General features: G+C 50.4%; 8 protein-coding genes across 8 annotated transcripts; 4 read left to right on the forward strand and 4 right to left on the reverse strand.

Moving 5' to 3' along the window:
- Window positions 1-1223: 1223 nt before the first annotated feature.
- BCR38DRAFT_479135 (uncharacterized protein) lies at window positions 1224-1835 on the forward strand (the record flags this gene model as incomplete). Its single annotated transcript, XM_040863134.1, has 1 exon — window positions 1224-1835. One exon carries the CDS (start codon window positions 1224-1226, stop codon window positions 1833-1835), a length of 612 nt encoding a protein of 203 aa, XP_040709655.1.
- Window positions 1836-2600: 765 nt separating this feature from the next.
- Window positions 2601-3651, forward strand: BCR38DRAFT_125410 (uncharacterized protein). Its single transcript, XM_040853510.1, has 2 exons — window positions 2601-3022; window positions 3089-3651. The coding sequence occupies exons 1-2, from the start codon at window positions 2794-2796 to the stop codon at window positions 3547-3549; spliced, it is 690 nt and encodes a 229-aa protein (XP_040709656.1). The 5' UTR covers window positions 2601-2793; the 3' UTR covers window positions 3550-3651.
- Window positions 3652-4702: 1051 nt separating this feature from the next.
- On the forward strand, window positions 4703-6148 carry BCR38DRAFT_491135 (uncharacterized protein; the record flags this gene model as incomplete). The annotated part of the gene is made up of 3 exons (XM_040864622.1): window positions 4703-5023; window positions 5218-5716; window positions 5802-6148. 3 exons carry the CDS (start codon window positions 4703-4705, stop codon window positions 6146-6148), a joined length of 1167 nt encoding a protein of 388 aa, XP_040709657.1.
- Window positions 6149-6390: 242 nt separating this feature from the next.
- On the reverse strand, window positions 6391-8991 carry BCR38DRAFT_452461 (t-SNARE). Its single transcript, XM_040861524.1, has 5 exons — window positions 8609-8991; window positions 8448-8452; window positions 8222-8361; window positions 7389-8165; window positions 6391-7327 (listed from the first exon to the last, which is right to left on the reverse strand). Exons 1-5 carry the CDS (start codon window positions 8612-8614, stop codon window positions 6888-6890), a joined length of 1368 nt encoding a protein of 455 aa, XP_040709658.1. The 5' UTR covers window positions 8615-8991; the 3' UTR covers window positions 6391-6887.
- Window positions 8992-10490: 1499 nt separating this feature from the next.
- Window positions 10491-10967, reverse strand: BCR38DRAFT_356932 (uncharacterized protein; the record flags this gene model as incomplete). Its single annotated transcript, XM_040857063.1, has 2 exons — window positions 10491-10816; window positions 10898-10967. 2 exons carry the CDS (start codon window positions 10965-10967, stop codon window positions 10491-10493), a joined length of 396 nt encoding a protein of 131 aa, XP_040709659.1.
- A 523-nt stretch (window positions 10968-11490) lies between these two features.
- On the reverse strand, window positions 11491-12530 carry BCR38DRAFT_491137 (MEMO1 family; the record flags this gene model as incomplete). Its single annotated transcript, XM_040864623.1, has 2 exons — window positions 11491-12310; window positions 12370-12530. 2 exons carry the CDS (start codon window positions 12528-12530, stop codon window positions 11491-11493), a joined length of 981 nt encoding a protein of 326 aa, XP_040709660.1.
- Window positions 12531-17616: 5086 nt separating this feature from the next.
- Window positions 17617-19236, forward strand: BCR38DRAFT_125512 (uncharacterized protein). The gene is made up of 2 exons (XM_040853511.1): window positions 17617-17907; window positions 17963-19236. Exons 1-2 carry the CDS (start codon window positions 17860-17862, stop codon window positions 19028-19030), a joined length of 1116 nt encoding a protein of 371 aa, XP_040709661.1. The 5' UTR covers window positions 17617-17859; the 3' UTR covers window positions 19031-19236.
- A 1507-nt stretch (window positions 19237-20743) lies between these two features.
- BCR38DRAFT_491139 (tRNA synthetases class I-domain-containing protein) lies at window positions 20744-23726 on the reverse strand (the record flags this gene model as incomplete). Its single annotated transcript, XM_040864624.1, has 3 exons — window positions 20744-21206; window positions 21273-23618; window positions 23677-23726. 3 exons carry the CDS (start codon window positions 23724-23726, stop codon window positions 20744-20746), a joined length of 2859 nt encoding a protein of 952 aa, XP_040709662.1.
- Between the last annotated feature and the right edge of the window lie 144 nt (window positions 23727-23870).

Raw genomic sequence — 23870 nt, forward strand, 5'->3', positions numbered from 1 at the left:
TCCCTTCCCGGATCCAAGCGAGGACCTCGACTTCATATATCGGTACAGGCGAAGAAAGCCTCCGACAAGGGCCTGTTTTCCCGGAGGAGTGTCCTTTCCACCAGCCATAAGATGATATACTGGCCGTATTTCATCCCATGGTCAGCCCAATTCTCTTCGGAGCAACAAGAAGCTGCGTACAGAACTCATCGGCCGCTGGAGTGGGATTACTGCGAGTATGATAGGAAAGGAAATTGGTATCAAAAACCAGACTTGAGATATGGCGACCCCGAGTTTACGTTGTTGTTCTATGATGTAGAGATACATAAAAAAGTAAAGATTGCACACGCGGTGTCGCAGTCTACCATGTGGGCAGCTGGACATGACAGTGTGTACAGAATGTCGAGTCAAGCCCCCTTAAGACTGTATTCGAAAGTACTATCACGGAAATGACACTAGGACCATCGTCAAATCAAAGAAAATCGATAATATAGACCAGCAGCAGTTGGGGAAGTTCAAGACAGAATAACGTGGATACTTGTTATTGAGCAATCATTCAAACAAGAGCAAAGACCTGCTAGTAAAGGGGTTGATCAGAGATACAGTCAACAGCTACAGTATGGAGGAGTGGAAATATTTACCAAAGCTGAAAATCAAACATGATATTTTTGAGCTCCAGCAACTGCATCAGACGTATCGATGCAGTTCCCATACGTTCCGACTGTCCAACTGTGGCCTGCCGCAATTACCAGTTACGCAGCAACAGCAACAGAATCGCCGAGAGAGAAATAGTGATCTAGATCTGAGGTATACAGGATTTAGCTGGGTATCAGACCAATGCGGCTGCGCCTCCATCGCAAGGACATGGTCTTTCCCTGATTGCACTGATCGAAGTCGGCCAAAAGCTCTCAGGAGCTTTAGAGTTCAACGGGTCTTGTCGCTCTACTGCATGGCTTCCTTCATACGAAGCCTGCCGTTTGATGATTATTGCTCGTGAAAGTTTACTCCACATTGTCCCCTTCTAGAAGACTGTAAACAATATGCAAATCGGAAGGGTTCAGTCCAGGAAGGCGCATATTCAGATCAGTGAAGGACATCTATTCATGGTGTATCCTCAGGTATATATATATCGAACTCTCCTCAAATAAACACTCTTATACGCTATGATGAAATATCTGACATTGTCAGCCTCCAGCCAGAACCCTAGACTTACATAACAGATACGCAATTATTGTTAGGGTACTATGCTTCTAAATATTGCTTGGCTCCTCGCATCCATCCTGGCCGTTGCACAGGGTGCTGCCCAAGAACAGCCACCTAAAGACCGACCCTTGAAGCCAAGAATCACGCCCACACCCGAGTACTCAAACCACATCTCCGAACGAGCCACCCCGCCAATCACCCCAGCTGCAATCAAAAGCCGTCAAGCTAGCTCCCTCATTGAACAAGGAAACTCCATCTTCTCCTCACTCGGCAGCGTCGCCTCAACCTTTGCCGGGTCGGCAGCGAGCCTCGCCTCGTCCGTCGCTGCGAGTGCTCAAGACAACGCAAACGAGACCTGGTCCTCTGTGAGCGACGCTATCGAAAGCGCTGCTAGCTTGCTGTCTACGGCGACTGGCGAGGCGGCCTCGTCAGCGTCGTTGGCGTTGGCGGAGGCCGAGTCGTTTGCTTCTTCTGTTGTTTCCTCTATTACGGCTTCGGCTACGACCATCTTAGGCGCCAAGGTCACTGGAATCAATGCAAGTCCGACACCGACTGGGAATTTCGCTGTGAGGGTTGGGGCGAACCCGGCGATGATGCTGGGTGGAGGAGGGATTATTGTGCTGTTTGGACTTTTGGGCGTGGTAGTATTCTGAGCAGGTGTGGTCCCGGACGCTCTTGAGACGTAGCTGAGGAACCGGAACCCTGGCTTGATGGTCATTGTAACTGTTCCTGTTGTACTCGTAGCCACGAATTTATGTATATCCAACTTACACATCTCAAGGCTATGGGAGACTTCGAAAACTCGATCTCATGGATTCTTTGGTACAATGACACCAAGCTTGAGAAAAATCAGTGGCAACGTAAATAATTCAGTACTCGTTGCGATTCATATGAAAAATGATGTATCAGTCAAGGAGCTAACCAAGATTATGACGATCGTACATCACGCGGAGGTGGGTGTGAGTGAGCTGTTGAACCCCCAATACAAAACAAGTCCACCATGGTCAAGATACTGGCTTGCGCGAAGGTAGCGCGATCACCTTGCACGTACTAAGTTCGAACCACAACCATTTCCGTAGACACACTTGGGAAATGATACAAGCATTACAAGCGACTAGGCGTTCTCTCTTCGGTGCTCTTCGGTGCTCATCAGGATCCCGACCCTGGCAAGATGTTATTCGACTCAGGGATCGAATATGAGGAACAGGCGACAATTCAAAGTCGTCCCAAAAACAGAGACGCATTGATTGCACTCACCTCAGTATACCGTAGTTTTTCAATCTTCAAGCTGTTATGTGGTATTTCGCGCATCAAGTTATTGGAGCGAGGATAAATGCCCCGGCTCTGAACCCTGGCAGGCCATTAACGCGTAAAGCGTGTTTGTCAGTGGGGCTTCGATGTTCGTGGAGCGCGTACAAGGCAAGCAACCCTCCAACCAACCTCTTCGGTACGAATTGACCATTGAAATAACAGCACCCCTTCCATTATCACCGCGCATTGCTTACCCGAATTCAAAAGCGTCAAGATCGTAACCCAGATTATTATAATTCCAGTCGGGCCGCCAGAATATATTTCTCTGTATAGACCTTTCGTCGTTCGACGACCGCAACCATGGTCCTCAAGCGCAAGCGATCCGAGTCCGAACTCTCCTCGTCCAGCGCCTTCAGCTCGCCATCGCGCCTCGACCATGACGCGACGCCCTTTCCCTTCTCCTTCACAGCAATGGGCATGGCGTTGACGTCGCCGCATCCCGCGTCACGAGCCTCGACGCCGTCACACCTTCCTAGCCGCACCATGAAGCGTTTCCGCGACTCGCGCCCTTCGGCAGAGGAGATACATCGTTAGTCCTCCTCCTGACATATCTGATACGAATCGTGTTTGAGTAATAACTTACGCGTCCATGCAGAGCGAACTCTCCACATGCTGTTCTCGGCCCAGGCCCGGACGCAGCAAAACATGGCGCAGCCTCCGACCCAGCAACCTCAGGCTGCCGCTGCCGAGCCTACTCAGCAACACAGCGGCAGTGCCCAGGTATCGTTGCATAAGTTCTGGAATCTGCCGAGTGGTGGTGCTTCTCCGGCCGGCTCTGCCCCGCCCGTCAACAATTCCATATACGCGCCCACCGACTGCGAAGACTGCGGACAGTCATTACGAGAAACCGCGGATGGGAACACGATGGACATGGACATAGACATAGACGGCTTTAGCGCCGAGGCCGATACCGGGTGTGGAATGTGCGGGAAGCACGTTTGCTCGCACTGCTCCATTACCAACTTGGGCGAGCAGAGGCGGTGCTTGATCTGCGCTGGTAAAAAGGTCTGGGTCGGCGGTTTTGGCTGGATTGGCATGGATGTTGAGATTTGCTGACGAACCGTTCAAGAGCTGAATCGGGTTATGGGTTGGATATGCTGTTGGGATACCTATGTGTTGCTGGAAAAAATGCCTGCGAAGGAAGCCATGGAGTTTGGAGTTATTGTGTTTAGGCATAGCTAAAGAGCAGGCCGCGTTATTTTACCGAATTGTTCACGGGATGTGTTGTATAATACTACGTCTGGGTAATCATAAAGCCAATGAGTAGTACACATATCCGCGTCCAGGATGAATTGCTGGCCGTCGATTCGAACTCGATGAACAAATATCAAAACACATGGTTCGCCGCGGAGCCTATCTCTGCCTCAACTTCTGAGGCAAGTATTCAAATTATTTTAGTCTTGCAATTGAAACCACCATTGGCTTATCAGATCATCCCTTGAGGTAGCGGCCCGTCACGACACCACGTACAGCCACAGGTCGAACAATGCGGCCCCGAATCTACCAGTTTGGCTGCCGCTTAAGATTATTTATCAAGTCAATATCATAGAAAAGTGACCGTCCTCATTCCAAGCCGTCACTCGAAGACCATGGCTGTGATGCGGTCCGGGGTGCCTCGGCGCTTACATGCATGACTATGTGGATCGGGGTATAGAAATGGCCTGGCGCAGTGAATCCTGATTGGTCCCGCAGCGACAAAACGGCCTCCTATACCATGCTGGTAGTCCCGGGCGTCTAATATTGTAGTTCTTCTATCTGGACCCCTTGACAGCGCATGAGCCGCAGGGCTATGTCTATTCTTCACACAACAAATCTGGAGCTCAAAGGGGGAAAGTGAAGCTTGTCATGCTTAGGTATAGGGAGGGGCTTAGCCATTGACATTGATCTTCTATGATGGAAGCCGCATGCATCTGTAAGTTCGTTTAGGAACCACTTCTGTACTCTAAGCTATGTAACTTGCACGACCGAGATGGAATTTGGAGGATTTGGAGTGATATCTTTCGGAGCCCATCATCAGCTGCAGGCCAGGATAACTTGTGGACTTCCATTCTCGATTAACTCAGACTGGTGCGGTCGAATAATAAAGACGGGTTCGCAGAACTGGTTGACGGGTACTTTGCACGCGGCTTTGTGCGACTTAGAACTACCACATCGCCGCAATTTTATACAATCACTGCGGACGCGGCCGTCAACTCTGCAAAAAAAAACCATGGAATATTCGAGACGCCTTGAGCATATGGGGCTGCATTGTCACATGCGGCGGGACGCTTCTGGCGGTGGGCATCATGGACTTTCTCGCCTTCTCTGGAGCGGAGCCGGGCCGACCCCTGGAGGTGAGAGCGCAACATCACTTTGGCGCATGATCATGCTCAAGGGCTGGATCGTAAAGGCAGTCACAGTGTCGACTTTGATTTTGCGAGCCACCACTTTTGCTCAAACTGGCATCTGTGCCGGTCTCATTGCAGCGCTCTTGTTGGAGCGGCGTGGTGTGCCACTTGTCAAGGTAGCCGAGTACTCGAGGCTGCGAAGCGTGAACGAGGGGCCCTTAAGTCTCTTTTACATGTTAATAGCGTTTTGCCGTTCGATACGGTGTTGATAGTACTGCTACTGCTCAGCGAGACTGCACTTCAGATATCTTCCACGATCCTCGTTTCGGATCTCAGCAACTTCTCCTTGGTCAAAGACGCAAAGGACGGACAGCTGATGCTCCTTACGGATTGCTAGATGACCAAATTAATCGCGAATTCCGTTGTGCTTGCGGCATTACCCCTGGCTTACCCGTCCTTCGGCGAGATACCCTCAGAGGTTGACATCGCACCCACGGAATCTAAATTCAGCGATACTAGCAACGTTGCCCAGGTCTTGCTACCGTTCGCAGAGACTAACCGGACCAACTTGCGGTGGTACACGGGCAAAGGTTATGTGGTTAGCAACCGTGTATCTTGTCTGGTTCCCACCAACAACAACACAGGCACACCGACAACCACTCCGTACATGAACGGCACTATCAACTGCAACGCCAATACTACAGCCGCAAGTGTAGACGTCAAACCTTGTGAGAAAACTGGCAACCGTTCCACCCGCCGCATTGGATGGCCTGATCCTGTGAAGAATGAGCACAAGCGAGCCAACAACGGGCCTCTGTCTTCACGGGCTGGAAAACGTCATGAACAAGACATTCCACGACAACCAGGATGCAGGAGGCTACCTAGCATCTGGCTAAGTCAGTCGTACCCTCTCCAACACCAAGGACGCCGCAGAGCCCCCCACGATATGGAACTCGGAAGACTGAGAGTGGGAGACCCAAGGCGTGCGGAACCTGATGGGCGCCACGCTCCCCCCCGCATCCCTAACCGAGCGGGATATATTCGCCGTCGAGAGCATCAGCAACGCGATACAGGACCTGAGAAGTACTGCTGGGGAACCTCCTCAACTACGGCATGTGGACGTCGACGGACTCTTCCAACAATTGCTCGGTGCCCATGTACTTCGACTGCAACGAGTCGAGGAGAGCCGCGCAGCTGCAGCACCGTGTCATCGTCCGGGATACCCTGAAATTGACGGGTCGGCCTGCGTTGACGATGCGGTCCTTTTTCACCATGTGGACCTAGACTGTGTTCTATATCCTTCTGCCGTTTCTGACGCTCCCGGCTGACGCGGCAATATCTTCCTCGGTGGCATCATCGGTGCCGGTGCAGTATTGTGGGCTAGTGGCCGTTGGTGCCACCATCACCTACCTGTCAGTGAAGTAAACATATCACCCCAGCGTAAGCAATGCGTGGCACGCCGTGTCCCGAGTTGTATGCCAGAACACGACGCTCACTGGGGATGTAGATGAATCATCACACGATGAGAGTGGCCGCACGTATTGAAAGCCAGAATCCGAACGTTATAATCGGGCGGTCAAAGACATCAAGGATGCAGATTGTACTGGCGGGCAGTTTGTGAATCAGATTAGCAATGGTAGTATGCCCAGCAACAAGACCATTCTCAGTACAAAAAGTTAAGTGGTAAACTATGAACGCCAGAAAAGCAACCAATGCCTTTGTCTTTCTACCCAGTACCTTATACAACCCTTTCATATGGAAACCAGATCCAGGACTATATACCAAACAGGCTGGTCAAGTTCCTAGGCTCATATTAAGCCAGAACAAACCGTATATTTCCAGGTTCGCTAGCAGCTGTGAGCTTAGAAACATAAAATGGACCAATTTTCAACCCTCCCCCCCACCGACCAACTTCTGTTTTGAGGTCAAGTCTACAGATCTAGCAGATGTACCAGGATCTAGCGCCTCGACTCCAAACTGTGTTGTGGACGTAAAAGAATACGTGTGGCGTGTAGCCTGTGAATATGTGGACCGTTCTCCTGACAATGCAACCGTGTGTGGTGGCGCTTATATGGCATCCGGAACCATCGCTTGCCCGGGAGCGAACGCCCTTCGACCACCAGGAAGTCGCAAGGATCTAGACACTGGTTGATGGTTTGCACCAGCTCCACCGTCGACCCATCGCTTCTTGGCAGACCCATCGTCGGGAATGTACTCGGCGGAAGCAACCCACCGCTTCTCGCTTTCTTCCACGGATCGGCCGACTTTCGCCGTCTCACCACGGAAAAGTTTGATATATCGCTTCTCGAAATCGGATTCGCTTTCACTCCTCTTAGTGAGAAGCTCTGGGACATCGTTGCCTTGGTTCCACGAACGAGCAGCGTTGCTCGGCGTGTCAGAAAGCCAACGCTTGGTGTTGGTAGTATTAGTAGTGGTTGATGAGTCGGCTTTCTTGTTGATCATGATATATACGACCACGATGATAACAATGACCAAAATGACGGCCACTACATTGTTGTCAGTCACGCGGTTTAAGCAAACACACTGTCAAGATTCGTTCGAGCTTACCGATGATACCCAAGCAGATCCACTTCTTCTTGCGTGTCTTCCTTGCGGTGTTGACAGCAACAGCAATTTCCTCATTACCCTTATCGAAATTTTCGACGGTTTCCTCGGCCTTCTGCTCGATGTTGGCCACAGCAACTTCCTGCTGAACAACGAGGGTGTCCATATCCTGGAACAGCTGAGCCAGCTCAATCATCTGCTGTTCGATCTTCTCCAACTGCGCGTGTCGGTCCCGGACGGCGTTCAATACGGATTGGGCCTGACCACGACGGTTGCTCTGCATCAAAGCCTGCTGGAAGACTTGTGTACCGTTTGGATCCTCAACCGCTGCCTGTACTTCGCTGTCGTCGGCATCTGGTCGAACGATGCGGTATTGTCTTGCCATTTGCTCTTGCGTCTTCTTGCGGAACTGGGACTCGACTTGCTGGTAAGATTGGATAGCTTGTTTCAGCCGCCTGTCAACACGTCCAACTTGAGGAGCGTTCTTAGGCTGCTGGCTTTCTGGGTTGCTTTTTACCGTGCGTACCCGTTCAGTTAGGGAACGGTAGTGCGCCATCGTCTCGCTGCTGAGGGTATCGAGCTGTCGGTTGGTACTGCTGGAGGCCGAGCTGTCGGCATCGTCGAGCGCTCGCTGTTGCAGCATCTTCATCTGGTTCAGGTTTTGGTCGATCGTGTTAATTCCGCGGTCGATGTCGGCACACTCGTTCAAAATCGCATTTGGGTCTCCTTGCCCGAAGGAGCTGGCGTTCTGTGCGAGCGAAGCCATCTCAACGTTATTGGCTGTCTGCGGGTCAGTATCCGATTCTCTAGATTAATGCTGCCTGTTTTTTACGCACAACTATACTCGTCATGTGCCATGGGCGCACCCTCGTTGTATCGGTTTCCACCTGCCCTTGGTCCAGCCGGCAGGCCACCGCCGTATCCAGCATTGCCGCCGCCATCGCGCTGGTCGAATGGGTTTTGTCTTGCGCCGTATCTGGAGTTAACCGCACGTCAGCTCAAGTTGTCCGCGCCGTCGGGCTGCTCGCTGGCATCTGCCGGGCGATTCAGGGGTAGACCAACCCGTACTGGTCCATATTATTAGCAAGTGTGTCAATGAATGGGATAGAGTTTGAGCAAGAGAGAGGCAACGACTTTTGAGTCGAAGGCTGTCGTCGGCTTTCGAGTGGCCCTCACTGCAGAGTGATCCGTCGAAACGCTCCAGGAAGGGGTGAAACACTTACGCTCATGTTGCTGGATTATGGGTGAAGCGCGCAGGCCTCTGCGTAATGACGAAATGGGAAGGAAATGGGACCAGATAAAACAAATGACTGTCAAGTAGTTGGACCAATGCCTTCCGGTTTTACCCAAAGGAAACGGATATGAAGGTGTGGTTTCGGGATGACAAGAAAGATGTGTGAGATGGGACACGCAAGAAAAGCTCGGGGGTTGAATGTTTTTGGATACAGCTCAGGGATGTAAGACCGGATCTGTCTGAGGCCTGCGTGCTGGGGGCCGGATCCGCAGAATGGGATCTACCCTGCTAGCGTCAACTTCCCCTGAGAGTTCACCTGGTTCGGAACTCTGTCGTTGGCGGGAACCAAGACATGAACAAAAAAATCCAGCGATTGCTCACAGAGAACGAAATATCATCACCAACAAAGCATTACAAAGAAGAATCACAACCACTCCCGCGCGTCTGATCGAGTCGACGGCTCACTCTCGCGGCCAGACAGTCGTCCTGAAGTGTCTCGCATTCGCGAATGAGCAGCCAGTTTTTCGAGTATTAGTGTGTAGATCTCATTGCAAACTCGACCCAGACAGGGAAAGCGGCCCAAGGAAAATACAGGGACTGGGACAGGCCTGCAACATTGCCGTTTCACTCGACAATGACGCCGAATTTTGATTGGCGTACAACCTCTCGAATCATTCCGTAACACCAGATTTATTGGCCTTCCCAAGTTCAAGAATTGAAAACTACCTCGAGAGCATTTTGGAGGGTTGCAAATGCAACTCCGATTAGACGCGTACGGTGAGTTGCCGCGATGCTTAGCAGCGAACTTTGCAACAGTCCAAGAATTGCAGGATTGTTCAGGTTGATTACTGCAGCCGGCATGGACCTAGGGAGCTGACAAGCGGATTTGGCCATCCCGTTTCCAATTAGCTGAGGACTAAATACTTCTCAAGCGTCAGCCGGTGCTGACCAGGGAAGTCGTTGGACTCAAGATAGCGACCTTCAAAGTCTGGCAAAGCTCAGCAAACAACTTAACCCAGACTGGTTGGGTTGCAAGTAGGCTGTTACCCGTTTGCTCATGGGTCCTTGTAAACGCAACTTGCATTGAAAGCAAGCCAGCCGTCAACATTCAGCTTGAAATCATCCGAGGTCTGCATCCGCCAGCATCCAGTGGCAAAGAGAGAACTCGTAAACGCAACACGAGTCGTATCGGGGAAAAAACTTGACTCACGGTACATGACGGTCACACAACCGCCAGATCCCGCTGGGAGCTCCCTACTAGTTCGGCGGCGCACGACAAATTGTGAGATCGACTCAGGCATATATCACGTAGGCGGTTCCAAGACAAGTGATCCACGTCAATGCCGTTTTCAACATCCATGCCGTCTTACGAGTAGCGTGTTGCAAAGTATCCGAAACACCACCTTTCTGCAGAACGGGGTTTTATATACTTGCCATTCTCGTCTAAAAAGAATACTGCACGCGTTGGATCCTCAGTGTATCTCCGATTTTAAGCATTTGGACCAACGAGTTTGCTCCGGCTTTTCGGGACTGGCATGCCTTCAATCCGGCACCGTGACGTCAGCTTCTCTAGCATAGCACAGAAGCACTCACATTGCTTATTTTACTAGGTTAGTGAATTCTGCCTTGAACTCATGACAGGCGTTGCGTCGGCTTCGTCTTCACATTCCAATCCTCGTCTACCGGGGTAGGAATAGACAAGTCAAATGTCGTCTACTTAGATTTGACGATTCCGGAGCTGCGTTGCACTGCCCCAGGAAATCCTTCGACCCCTTCCATGACCATCCGTCAGCCGTGCCAGCTGACCACTAACTACACTAACTACAACCAAGCGCCGGTAGTCTGGTCTGCCGTCTTCACCAGCCCCTGCCTTACCTCCCGCCCAACGAGCCCAGTCCAACTCTCCCCCGGCTCCCGATAGCCAATGCTGTCCATCCAGCAATTAAACACAGTCCGCCGAGCGGCGTGACCGGGCCCATGACCTTGAACCTCTGGGGATCCAAAGTGAGCAGGTAAATACTCCCACTAAACATCGTCATGCCGGCGATGAAAAAACCGCCTGCCCACTTGGTCGCCCGCGTTTGCGGCGCCAGCGAAGCTACGACCAGCGTGGCCACCGAGTGGATGAGTTGGTATTGGGCGGCGGTGCCCCAGTTCTGGATGCGTTGCGGGTCGGCTATGCGCTTTTTGAGGCCATCTGTGAGTCTTGGTATTAGCGAGTAATAATCGGTAGTAGGTTGTTCGCTGGTAATTCCGGGTTAGGAAACGGAGGACCTACGGGCACCGAAGGCACCGAGTGTAACAGCCGTGCCGCCGTAGATGGCGGCCAAGGTTGCGAGGATGGCCATGGTGCGTTGTTGTGAGGGTGTGAGTGACGAGCCGGAGATCTGATTAGCGTCACCGGCGTGTCGAAGCAGAGGTGATTCTTCGGTATCGTCTTGTGTTACTTCTACCGAGGTCATTTGACTATCAGGTCGATTTGGTTCTCTCTCGACCAATCCAAATTAGTTGGTAAATTGGAGATCTGATCACGAGAATTGATGCCAAAGACCGGTCCGATAACAAGAGGATTCCCGCACGGTGGATATCCACTCATTTTGATAGTTGGCCCGTGCGGTAATCATTTTGAAGTGACGGTCGCGTCCTTCAGGCTTCTCGTCATTTGGACAACCCATTCGCCAAGTGTGTCCACACTTCGATCTGGGCAAGTTTCTGCTGGTATCCGACCTCATCACCGTCCAGCATACCAAGGCAATGGTATGGAAGGTAATTTAACTGTCTTAATTCACGTCTCATGGACTCAGAGCGCGCGCACGTGTCTATCACGATGGATTCTCCTGTGTCAACAAACTCCCCTAACTCCCCTAACCCTCAAATGATAGCATATGCAGACCCATAGCTAACACTCGAGTCGCTGATATCCTCCACCAAGCTGCTTCGCTGATACTGCACGAACTTGAATCGGTACTTTCCAGCATCTGCATCGTCCTTGGCAACCACCTCCAAAGCCGCCATCATGACACCGATGGGATGTCGACCGCATACTGTATTCTTGGTATGCGCCAGATTCAGCACAAACTCGTCGTGCTTCCCTGTCTTGATCGCATCCATCGCTGCCTCATCCAGCAGTTTGATGCTCTCGTGGATTGCAGGATCCGTGGGTTTAGCCTGCCTTCGTGAGAGGGACTGGATGTTCTGAATCTTACCGCCTGGCGCGTATGCCGTATAGCTGAACCGCGTTCCCCAATGGCAGAAGTCTGAACTGATGACGAAGGCATTGTCCGGATCCTTCAGGTACAGCGCTAGGATGTTGCCAAATTGCTTCTCCTCCGGACCATTGTTGTCACCAACCAGGATAGGCACGATGGTAGGGTACTCGGACTCGGAAGAAAACGTCTGCGTGATTCGTTTGTAGATATACGGCAAGTGCATCTCCAGAGAGTGCTCATCCACATCACCATCGAGTTTGATATCTGCGAACTTGCCAGTGGCTCGCAGCTCTTGTGTTACAGCCTCGTCCACCTTCAAATCACCAAATGGCGTGGCGTACTTAGCGAATTTGGTAAGAGCGCAGCCGTGGAGGTAGTAGGTATGGGAAGGGCCGAGGATGAAGATGCGCTTTGCCTTGGTGAGGTCGAGACACTTGTATGCCCAAGCGGCGCAGGGCCCAGAATAAGAGTAGCCTGCATGACTTTCCAACAGGACATCAGCACATGTTCCATAGACCCAGAGCTCTATAAGATGCCTTACGGCGCGATGATGACTTTGGCTCCAGGAATAGGAAGGCTGCTGTCGTTGATGGAGTTGGGTACGTCGGCCAGGAATTCGTCGAGCTCCTGCGACAGCACGGTGGGGTTGCCCTTGTACCAGCTGCCGGCGTGGCTGGCTTCTCGGGTTCCTTTCTGCGGCATTTTCAATCGCAATGGTATCGCACAGAGCGACAGAGTCGACGCCTTCTCGCAGATGCTACTTGTAGTAAATGAGATGAGTTGATGGCCAAAATTTATGAGGAAGAAAGTCTGAGTTCGACTTTCGAGCTGTAGCTATGCCTTCCCTTGCTGCCCCTCTGATGTCAATCACGGAACGGTTCCCAAGATTGCGGGGTCCACAACGGCGCTAACGGCTTCCTCATCAACTGTGTTCCTTCCATCTACCATACCGTTCCGCACTCTGTTTGTTCAGTTTACTTCTTTTCTACCTGTTGTTGTATCCCAGCTCTCAAGCGTCTACGTGAAAGGCTCGACTCTGCGAAAGTTCTCTCTATCAGTGACACTGACACGGGCTCCAAGACTTCATCCTGATCCCTATTCGTCCAGCATGTATATGCCAAGTGTACCTGGTCGTATTCCGTTGGTTTAGAAGTCCGGTGAGGCATCTCTGCCATGACTATGCCGACTCTGGGTCTACCAAGTGGTTTACGTCTTGCAGCCAGTTTAGGAATTTTTCAATTAGGCAGCACTGGATATACGCTACTCTATTTTGTTTAAATACAACCAAGGACTACATTCAACTTCTTGGATCTTGATATCTTTGGACTGTCTCCATGATGGTAGGAGAACTGTTTATGGCTTCTCACCGCTGTCCGTCAAAGTTTACTGCAGCTGCTAACCCCCCCTGTGACTATTTCCAAGTGGTCTTTTCATGGCGGGCACTTGAGTTTGCCGTCATTTTGCATCCCTATGGGCTCATGGCATCCAATCTCTTCACAATAATCACCCGACGTTCAGTAATACTATCACTAATATTATCGTTGATGGACCGAAGGTTTATACCTAATGTACCATTTGCCCTCCAGGAAATATCGCAATGTATACGCATCGCCAATAGCTATTCTATTCCACTGGATAAGAGGAATACAGTACTGTTCCCACGGAGACCCCAAGAGTAACAAACTCTCAGCCTTCTCCGCATGAAGCCTGTGAGGTACATCAAAGTCCGTTATTTCATCCTGTAGACAGCTTTTGCATTGACACTCAACTTTTCCAGATTCTTCGAGGTTGTGTCGCCATTGGGTACTTATGGTGAGCTGTGTCTATCTTGCCTCGGGATTTCCAACCTCGAAGGTTTGATGTTTTCCGAAGTGCTATTTGCCTCTTATTATCATGTTTATAGCCAGCAAACAGTCCTACCGGTTAACTGTCTAACATACTCTTGTCTTAACTTCTCTTTGTCGGATTTTGAGTATTGGGGGCTGTGTTGGTACCACGAAGGCGCATGGGGAAAAACTGCCCAACCAGCCCCAGGGGCGTCCCTAAATATACTGTTTCATGTCTAAGTGTATTGTGCGCCTCTATACCCGAGGCCAGACTTGCCGACTCTATAGCCCTATTCCTGAATTTGCTAATCTAAGCTGCTAGTAATCACTGGTCTGCTTTCATCCACAACATCTACACTGAACCACGTGCCTGTAACTATTAATCAAAGCAATCATGAACTTCTCATCATCAACCATATTATGAGTCTGATTATTTTGGTTATTCTCATAGTTAATCCATGCAACTACCCTGTTTCCCATTGCATAGAAACTTGGTATAGGAATCACAGCTCCTATCACTATCACGTAATCAAAGCAATCACCTGGATTTCCCATTGTGCAAAGACCCGATATAATCACTGCTCCAGCCAATATTATTATTATTATTATTAAATACGCCGTAGGCTCGAAGCCCCCGGTACCTCTACCAGTACTCCCGTATGTCAAACCGTGCCCTAATGGCTGGACTAAATACATACGCTGCGTCGTCGGTTCGCCCTATTGGCGACTGCGTTGCGTTCACTACCATACTACGTTGGTTCTCAACCTACCAACAAAGTCCCCCCTGAGAAGATCGATGCTATCTGGGCCTTGAAGCTGTCCGACTCGTCCCTAGCAGCCACCTTACAATAGTCCCACTAACTACTGGTTCTCCTGTTGCCGTTGCGAGATCTCTGCGAGAGTATAGTGGCCGTGGTGCGATAGTGGCCCGTAATCTTTCCCTCAGTCCTTCCAACAGCCCGCAAAAGAGGATTACGTGCTCTGCCGTCTCAGGGGCGTCGCCACAGCGGCATAGCGGCGAGTACACGCCAAAAGCCCCTGTCTTGAATAAGAAGGCTGCTAGTCCTATTTTTTCCGTCCTGATTGGCACAGCGTAGACGCCTCCAGTCGGTTCAGGCCGAAATACTTGCCCCCTTTCGGTATCTGCATCGAAGGGCCCTCCGGTTCCTCACTCATCCACTCGGAGCCCCGGGCCTCCTTCTCCATAGTGTGCCCTGCCGGTCGGAGTAGCTGCGACGCTTGCTTACTCTTCGCCGGCCTATCCTGCCGGAGTATATGTGACGCTTTAGCGCTCGCGCCGCGAAGCAGATTTCTCTTCCCGCTAAGCCGTAGCCGTTCTTCAAACTTAGCAGCCCGGGCACTAAGATAGAGGTCTAGTGGCGGGATTGCTGCTTCTGCTTCCAGGTGGCGAACCGGCGTCGCTTTGTGGGCGCCACAGACTACCCGGAGGCACTCGTTCTGTATCCCCATCAGGCTCTTAGCTGGCCCTGCCGGTTCCTCACTTATAGTATGCCACGCAGTCGCCCCGAAGGCGATGGCCAATATTATAATCAAAGCATCCACCCAGCGTTTACCACCTAGGAAATCAGGTTAGTAATCACCACTCCTGCTAATATTAATGGACAAAAGCAAATCCAAAACCAAGAAGGGGTTCATTGCCTCTTTGTTTGTTAGTCAATGGAAGAGATCATCAAATCAGCATTGTTGATATCACTCTTCTAGTACGCTGACCGAAGCAATCACGAGAACAACACTGTAATCGCCACCCCCGCAATGCCATGGTTGAGCACAGCACCCTCGGACCAACCCAACCCAGACACTAGTAACAACATCTATGACTGATCTGAAGTTCTCACAAGAACGCCCTATTGTAAATAATATAGTACCCTGGTATCAAGGTCTTCTCAGTTCTTATCTACATCACTGCCAAAGATATCGACAATGTCCCTATAATATTGCTACCTACCACACTTCATACAACATTTAGTTTTGGCAGCCATTTACAGATTGAAAAATAGAATGTGGCATTGATCAGCATACCTTCCTGGTTACATTAGCAGGTTGCGACCACATCTTCGAGCATTGTCAACTACACCAATCTCAACATACTACATACACATTTGGTAATAATACTCTGCTATCAACTCAAATCCATCCGCTCCTACAACTGGGAATAGCTTCTTTCCCTTTGTCTTGACAAACATCACTTCTAATTCACCGACCTGCCTTGACAGGTCCTTCATATCTAACAAGAAAAAGAGGCGTTACTGTCACGAAGTATAACCTGCCTTTACAAGTCCCTTCATATTTATTCAAACCCATACATTGAAACTAACTGGGGCACCTTTACTGCCTTTTCTTGGTGCATTATCACTTCCTATAAGCCGGTGTGCGTTTCCGGCCTACCTATATTGAATACAAGATATTCAGAAGACTATTTTACATACCGTTCACACCCATCCATATGGATTCAAATATAACATTCACGAGTTGGTGTGCCTTCCCATTCTACCTCCCAATGTCACTCACTGATTGACTTGCTTTCCAAATTAGAGCACTGCCAAACCTACCTATATTAATTCATTAGCAAAACGTACCATTCACTACAAAACGTACTTTTATACCTACTTGCACTTTCGTTAATAATGAATACAAAATTAAATGTGGTCTCAGAAGACATGCCCTGCTAACTTGCCCATGTTACATCAAACATTGGAACTGCGGAAAGGGGTGCCCTCCTCACTTCCTTGTTTTCAACACAACCGGCTCAACTGTATATTGATATGCCCTCCTGACCTCACCACATCGACTGTAACATATGGACTAGTGTATACTTGCGTGCCTCCATGAGAAACTCGCAGTCACTCAAATATAATATTTGCCAAAGCTTGGCGTACAATTCAAGACCAACCTATCCTAAGCTACTTATAAAGTCGAATCCTTTCGCTGCAAACCACCTCAATCAATTCATGAAACTGTGACACGAGACCGACTCAACAAGAATTTGTTGCTAGAAGCCATGATCGCATATTATTTGTGGGGGCAGACAGAGAGATCGAAGTGTGGTGTGTTTAGGTAAGCTAGGCGAGTGCTGGGGGCTGGACCTAACTAGTGGTGGTGTATACGCACAGACCACTTCTGGCATTATTCATGAAGCCGGACGCTGCCAAGAGATAATATGTTAAAGGATGGATTTAACATCCGAAAAATATGAATGAATATTGTGCCGCACTTGTACCAAAGGAAGGAAAAGGGTTTAGATTATCTGTGCCGCTTAGATAAATTTGACCACCGCGGGCTACGTACCTATCTGAACTATCTACATGAAGAAAATGTCTCCTATATACCGTGAACCTGGTCAGGCTATTCACGAGGAATTGATAGTATCAACTTCTGTTAGTTGTTACCGACCTCTCCAAGCTACTCATGTCAAATTAAGAAGAATAGCTGCTCCTGTGTATTGTGTACTTGGTCAGGCTATTCATCCGGTGTGACAAAAACTAGCGTCCACCAATAGTTGCCATCCTGTTAAGCTATCCACATCAACTAAAGAAAGTAGCAGTTCCCGTATGTCTTGTAATTGGCCATGCTATTCAATCAGAATAAAGTAAACAAACATCCGCCACTTTTCACCAACTTGCCAAAGCTATCCGTGATAACTAAAGAAAGTATCAGCTCCCATATATCATGTACAAGCTGTTCACTCGGAATAACGTAAATCAACGTCCGCCACTTATCACCGCCCTGCCGGAACTACCCATATTGACCAAAAGATCGATAACTGCCCTAGGTCTCGAACCTGCTCAAACTACCTCACCTAATTCACTCTGAAGACAAACAAATTCATCTGGCACTGGTCACGTACCTGCCCAGGCTATCCCCACTGACTAAAAAAAATGCTCTTCCACCGGTCGCCGATTTGCTCAAACCATCCATCCCCAGAAGAAAAACATTGTCCGTCACTGCTAAGCCGTCTTTTTAGGTCATCTACGCCAACTAAAAAGCAACGTCTGCTTTGTGCTGCTAATTCTAGAGCATCTACGCCAGTCAAGAAAGATCGTCTGCTACAACTTGCCGAATAAGCCAGAAACTTCTTGAGACAGACAAGAGACTGACCACTGCGTGTCCGCGAGCCTTCTCACTCGTTTACCACAATTGGCATATCTTCCTGGCAGGTCTACCAATTTTCACACCTGTTCATCAAGATGGCCATTTGTTGTGTAATCTGTGGTGAGGCGCTAGCCCGTCGAGAAGTATGTTCCCATTAACTTCCAGACCATCCTACACATAAATTAACACATCTCACAGATCCACATCCCGCAGCCGTTGGCCTCTATGTGTGGTATTACGTCACGCACAGTGGTATCTGAAGACAAACGCTGGATGGAGCCTTGCATACTTGTTGGCACTCCTGAATTCCTCGAGTGGAAGCAGAAAGATGGCAAAGAGAAGGCGGAGATGATGACCAAGAAGGGATCGGCCATGGACTTCGATCTCCTCCGTCTCATCCCTGCTTTCAGACTGCAGCATAGCGATGGCATTTTCTACGAGACGGTTGAAGAGGGTGGTGTCAGGTCTTTGCGTTTTCACCCAATGCAAACCAATGGACAGTTTCCCATGCCAATCCCCCTCCACCTTGACTGCCTGAAGGTGGCCATGAAGTTCAAGGCTTACCAGAAGCGCTTCGATCTTGTTTTTCGAAGCGACCGTGGAGAGCCAACCCATCTCACCCATCTATATGAGGTGTGGTGCCAACGGGCCGCCTATACTGCTGCCTACACCACAAGCGATGGAATCCTCCGGGTCCGTGTTGGCGAACCTAGAAATTACCTCCGGACGTATGCCAACACCAATATGAGATACGTTTCGCCCTTCAAGATACCCGACCTCACAGCCAAGATCGTCGCTTACCTGCAAAAAATGCCGGAGAACTACGACTGGAACGACTACCCTGAGAAGGTTGAATTTCGCAGCCGATGGGAGAAACTCGCCCCTGAATTGCAGGACATATTGTGCCTAGCTCTTCAGCCCTTCAGGAATGCGCCGCTACGAGGTACCCGTTTTCACCTGTCGACCTGGTGGCGTGACCAGCTCCTGGGCGGATTCATTATCCCCTGGCTCTGGGACTTGAACAAGGACGAGCTCGAGAAGTCGCACCCGGCCCTCTTCGATCCTGAGACTGAGCAGGATTGGGATTGGGAAAGACTGGTCAGAGAGCTTTCGCGAAACAAAGCCTTCACAGCTCAGGGATTACTGGGCTCGCTGGAAATCAAACAGAAAAACGGCTTAATGAACCGTCGCCGATTGTGGAAATTGCTGAGAAACACCAGGCTCGGACATCTGCCAGTGACCGTGTCTGCTCAACCCAGCCCGTAATCCATCCACCTTACACCTGTCACAGAACATTCTCAGAGTTATCCCGATCGATTCTTGAGTTTTGATCACCATTGCACCGCAGAGAATTCCCTTTACACAACATAGCCCCCTCAATCGCCCAGGAACTTCTCAGGGGTACACCAGCAGCAGTACACTATACTTGTGTATTTCTTCTACAACACAGGCTCTTTGCACACCCTCCATACACTTGTCACACTCCCATTGTCTCTTGGAGGTTCCATATTTTCTATGAAGAATACTTGGCAAAGGACGTCTGTCGGTATCCTTGTCACTCTCTTGCGACCTTGCCACGAGCCATTCTCCTCACCTTCCCAACAATGCTGCATGCTTTCTTAGGATGCACATTCTGGGGCATGAAATTTTTGTTTGCTTTGGTCAAGCCGAGGACTCATCAACATGACCTTTCAGGAAATTGCCACAACCTCATAATATCGACAGCGAAGCCATGAAACTTTACTCGGCACTCTGTTAAGAGCAACATAATGGTATACTGACGCTTAATTCGTTGTACAATCTTGGCAAGAAAGCAATGTAGTTGTCTAGCTTTGGGCTCAAATAATCTCGGTGAGTATGCCAAGTCTTCTTGATTGGATGGCAAGGTGGCGGATCCGGCGCACATGCAACCTTCACACCAAGTCAACAACACAACAAAACCAAAAGAATGTCAGGATATCCTTCTCATCAAGCTGTATACCCCACGTGAGCAAATGACCCACCCCCCACATTGCCTCTCACCTTGGGATGCATGATCTTTCCGTCACCCTCACCAAGACACCGGCAACGGCAAAGCAAGATACCCGTTCTTGAACAGCATTAGCCTAGGGCAGGAACAAGCACGATCAGACCCGAGGATGACTGAGCCTCACAAACCCCCCCCTCTCCCCCTCCCCCCGCCTCCCCCGGGCAGCATCATCCCACAAAACCTCACATTGATAATACATGCAGAAAACCCACATAGCAACTTGTATAGAGTATAATATCTTGGCCGTCTGAAGCCGCCGTGTAACCCCGCTCCGTCCTCTTCGGCCCATCATTTCTAGTTGGTACATGCGGTAGATCAGCTAATAGTGAAAAAATGCCAAAAGGCTTTGTCTTTACGATGGCTTGACTATGAATACCCCTGCTGTCATGACAATCATCATACATGGTGTGGCTGTTTTTTGCGGCCTACAAAGAAGGTCAATTGATAGTCTAATTAAGCTCAGGTTGTTTCTCAGCATTAGATATGATTGTCCAGGCAATGGTTGGTTGCCTCTCTAGGTTGGTCGATAATTTGGTCTAGCCATTTGCCCACAGCTGTATGCATCCGTATCCTCGTCGTCATCTCTCCTGGCGATGTCCTGGATGCCGCTGCCACGTTGGTTCCTGGATAATTCTCCGCGTGTTTGCCGGAGTCCTTCCTGGTATACGACGAGCGTCGAATGCTTCACTGATTCATGAGAGGCATTGTATCGGCGATGACGATGGCATAGTGGATGGTTCTGGCCGTTGGCAGTTTCAGAGTCGAGCTTGTAGGACGATAACATGCAACACAGATAGACAGCAAATCAATATAGACTTCACCATTACAATGGTACCTTGATTGTGACATGAATGGGGTATCATTTGTGAGCCATGTACTGTACATCCATTGCTTGGCGCTGGCCAGACTCATGGCCTATGTAAACAAGGTGGGTCCGGAGCATGACGATTTTACATAGGGTTAACTACGTCGGCACATCGCGGACACAGTTCACCCTCAGCTGGAGCCACGTAGCGCCAGCATCTGGGGCACCTCGCTTGTTTCGGCTGAACTATCGTTGCCGTTCCCTTAGTGGCATTGACCTCGAATTCGTGGGAGTACGCCCATGGGGCATCGGCAGGGATGGGACCGTTGAGCTCCACCGACGACACAATAAACATGGTTTCGAGCTCGCCGAAATAATGTCCCAGCATGTCCCTGGTCTTCGGATCTGATATGGTAAGCACGACGGAACCCTGCAGCGATGAGCCTAGCATCTTGTCTCTCCGAGCGTCTTCCAGACCTAACTTGACGGCATCATAAATTGCCATGAGACCAGGGATGTCCTTGCGGACCTCTCCCAAATCTCTGGTAAGCCGGTCGGGATCAATGATTGGATCGCTGTAGAGCTGCCGGAGCGGATGTATCAGACGTCTATAGAGTTAGTTGCCAAGGAACCTTTGTCCAACTCGGTTCTGTCGCGTATAGGACTAAACTCACAAATCGTGTTTCATCCAATCAGGCCGATGATCCCAAATTTCCTCGATCAGCAAAGGTGTCATCGGGGATAACATTCTGAGGAATCCCGTGAATATGGGCTCTAGAACCCCCCCGCCATCTCCACAGTATAGCCTATCCTTGAGCGTCTCCAAGTAATAGGCCGAGAGGTCGTTGTTCACCCATCGGTTCAACTCATTGAAACCTCGGTGGAACTCGTGCTTGTCATATGCATCGCCGACCTCCTTCATCGTATCTTGCAATTGAGCAATGGCAATGTAATCCGTAGCTGTCAATGGTGCTTCCCGCGCTGTCTCGTGCATGGACCCAAGCAACATCTTGAAAATGGTCCGATATTTGAGCAGGGCAGTATGGACGGCCTGCAGCACAGGAACGCCTATCACTATATCTTTGGTGTAGTCATTGCCTGCGGCCCACAGCCGAAGGGCATCTGGTCCTAGGGCATCGTATGCTGGTTGGCCGTCAGCAGCTTTGCCTCTGCGCTTCAACGGTGGCAGGAGCGTGCCATCCATGACCTGCTGGGGTTCCATAACATTCCCCAAACTCTTTGACATTTTGTTCCCATCCTGATCCAGGGTGAAGCCATGGGTGATGAGCTGCTTGAAAGGCGCACTTTTCGTAAAGCCCACGGCTCCGTCTGTCCCGGCGACTCTGGTCAGGAGACTGGACTGAAACCAACCGCGATGTTGATCGGAGCCCTCGAGGTAGACATCAGCTTGACCGGACATCATGGTCCAGCTGCTGCCGCTGTCAAACCATACATCCATGGTGTCAGTACCTCGCCGAAACTTTCTTTGCATATTGGGTGGGATCCAGGCTGGATCATCCCAAGCATCCGACCACCAGGCACTAGTGCCACGCTCCTGGATGACGGAGATGATGTGCTCTACAGTCTCTTCGGTAACCAATGCCTTGCCATTTTGATCATAGAGTGCCGGGATTGGCACACCCCATGCTCTTTGTCGCGATATACACCACTCGCTTCGACCTTTAACAAAGCTTTCGAGTCGCTTCCGCCCACTTTCCGGGGTGAATGTGACTCGAGTCATAGCTTCCAGAACCTCATCCTTGATAGAGGCGACATCCGCAAACCATTGCTCGGTGGCCCGGACAACAACTGGCTGCTTACTCCGCCAGTCGTAAGGGTACTTGTGTTTGTATTTTTCCGCCAGCAGCACATCCTGGCCCAAGATATCAAGGATGACTCGACTGCCCCCAGCGTTGATGGAAGGTGCCGAGGTCAGTTGTTGCGGGTCGTCTGGTAGCGCGTCCGAAGTAAACCTTCCTTCATCATCGATCGGTGCTGTAACAGGCAGGCCGAGCGGACGGCAAACTTCATAGTCATCAAAGCCGTGGCCGGGCGCTAAATGCACGAGCCCAGACCCGGAATCCGCGGACACGAAGTCGGCATGGATAACCGGTTGAAGTTTCGCAGATTTCCCCTGTAGCGGATTGGTATACTCCAAAACCCTGAGCTGATCACCTCGAAAGGTATGTGCTGTTACTTGAAATTCTTTGGCCGGAACTTTGGAGATAAACTCATCTACCCGACTGGTTGCGATGAGAAAGCCGGCATTGCCGTCCTGCACGACAGCGTACTCCAGATCACCATGCACTGCAACTGCCTGGTTGGCCGGCAGTGTCCACGGAGTGGTCGTCCATACCAAAGCATATAAACGTCCAGGGAGTTGCTGTCCAACTTCCTTGAATTGAGGAAGCTCTCTCCAGGAGTCGGCAATAGGCATTCGGACCCAAGCCGAAGTCGAAATGTGGTTTTCGTTGTATTCCAGTTCTGCTTCGGCGAGGGCTGTCTTGGACGATGGCGACCAGTACACAGGCTTATATCTACGGTCTATGAGACCCTTCTTGACCATCTTCTGGAATAATCGGAGCTGGCGCACCTCAAATGCAGTGTCCATAGTAGTCCACCTCCGTTCCCAATCGCCCATCACGCCATAGGAGCGGAAGCTCTTCATCTGCTTCAGGACCGTGTTGGAGGCGAGATTCCGCGCCGACTTTCGAATTTCGATTGGAGTAAGCTGCTTGCTATTGGAATTCTCAAGAGCTTTCAGCTCGATGGGGAGTCCATGGCAGTCCCATCCTGGAATGTATTCTACGCGGCGCCCCTGCTGTAGCTTGACCCTGAGGATGGTGTCCTTGAGGATCTTATTCAGGGCGTGGCCGACATGAAGACCGCCATTGGCATATGGGGGTCCATCGTGAAGGATAAATGTGTCATCGGCCGGCCGATTGGTCTTTTGCCATTCGTACAATTCATCGGCGGACCTCCGTATATATTGTTCTCGAAGTTGGGGCAGGGGTCTTGGCCTGCAGAATTGAGTTCAGCACTGGATTGCCATTCAACGAGTATGGACAGATATCATACGGCAGTGTAGACTTAGGCAGCCTCAGGGTGGATTTCCATGTTTTCGACATGACGGCCTCCGGAACATGGCGTGTTCGTGGCCAGGTCGCGCAACGCGTCGCCTTTGATAGTTTGCGATTAAGAAAAAGTTCCACCAGCGTTGTTGGTTGCACTAGGAAGCTCCAGCCTGCTAGGCGGACGATGATGCCGCTTCG

Source organism: Pseudomassariella vexata, assembly GCF_002105095.1.
Source record: "Pseudomassariella vexata strain CBS 129021 chromosome Unknown BCR38scaffold_27, whole genome shotgun sequence".
NCBI classification, from domain to species: domain Eukaryota; kingdom Fungi; phylum Ascomycota; class Sordariomycetes; order Amphisphaeriales; family Pseudomassariaceae; genus Pseudomassariella; species Pseudomassariella vexata.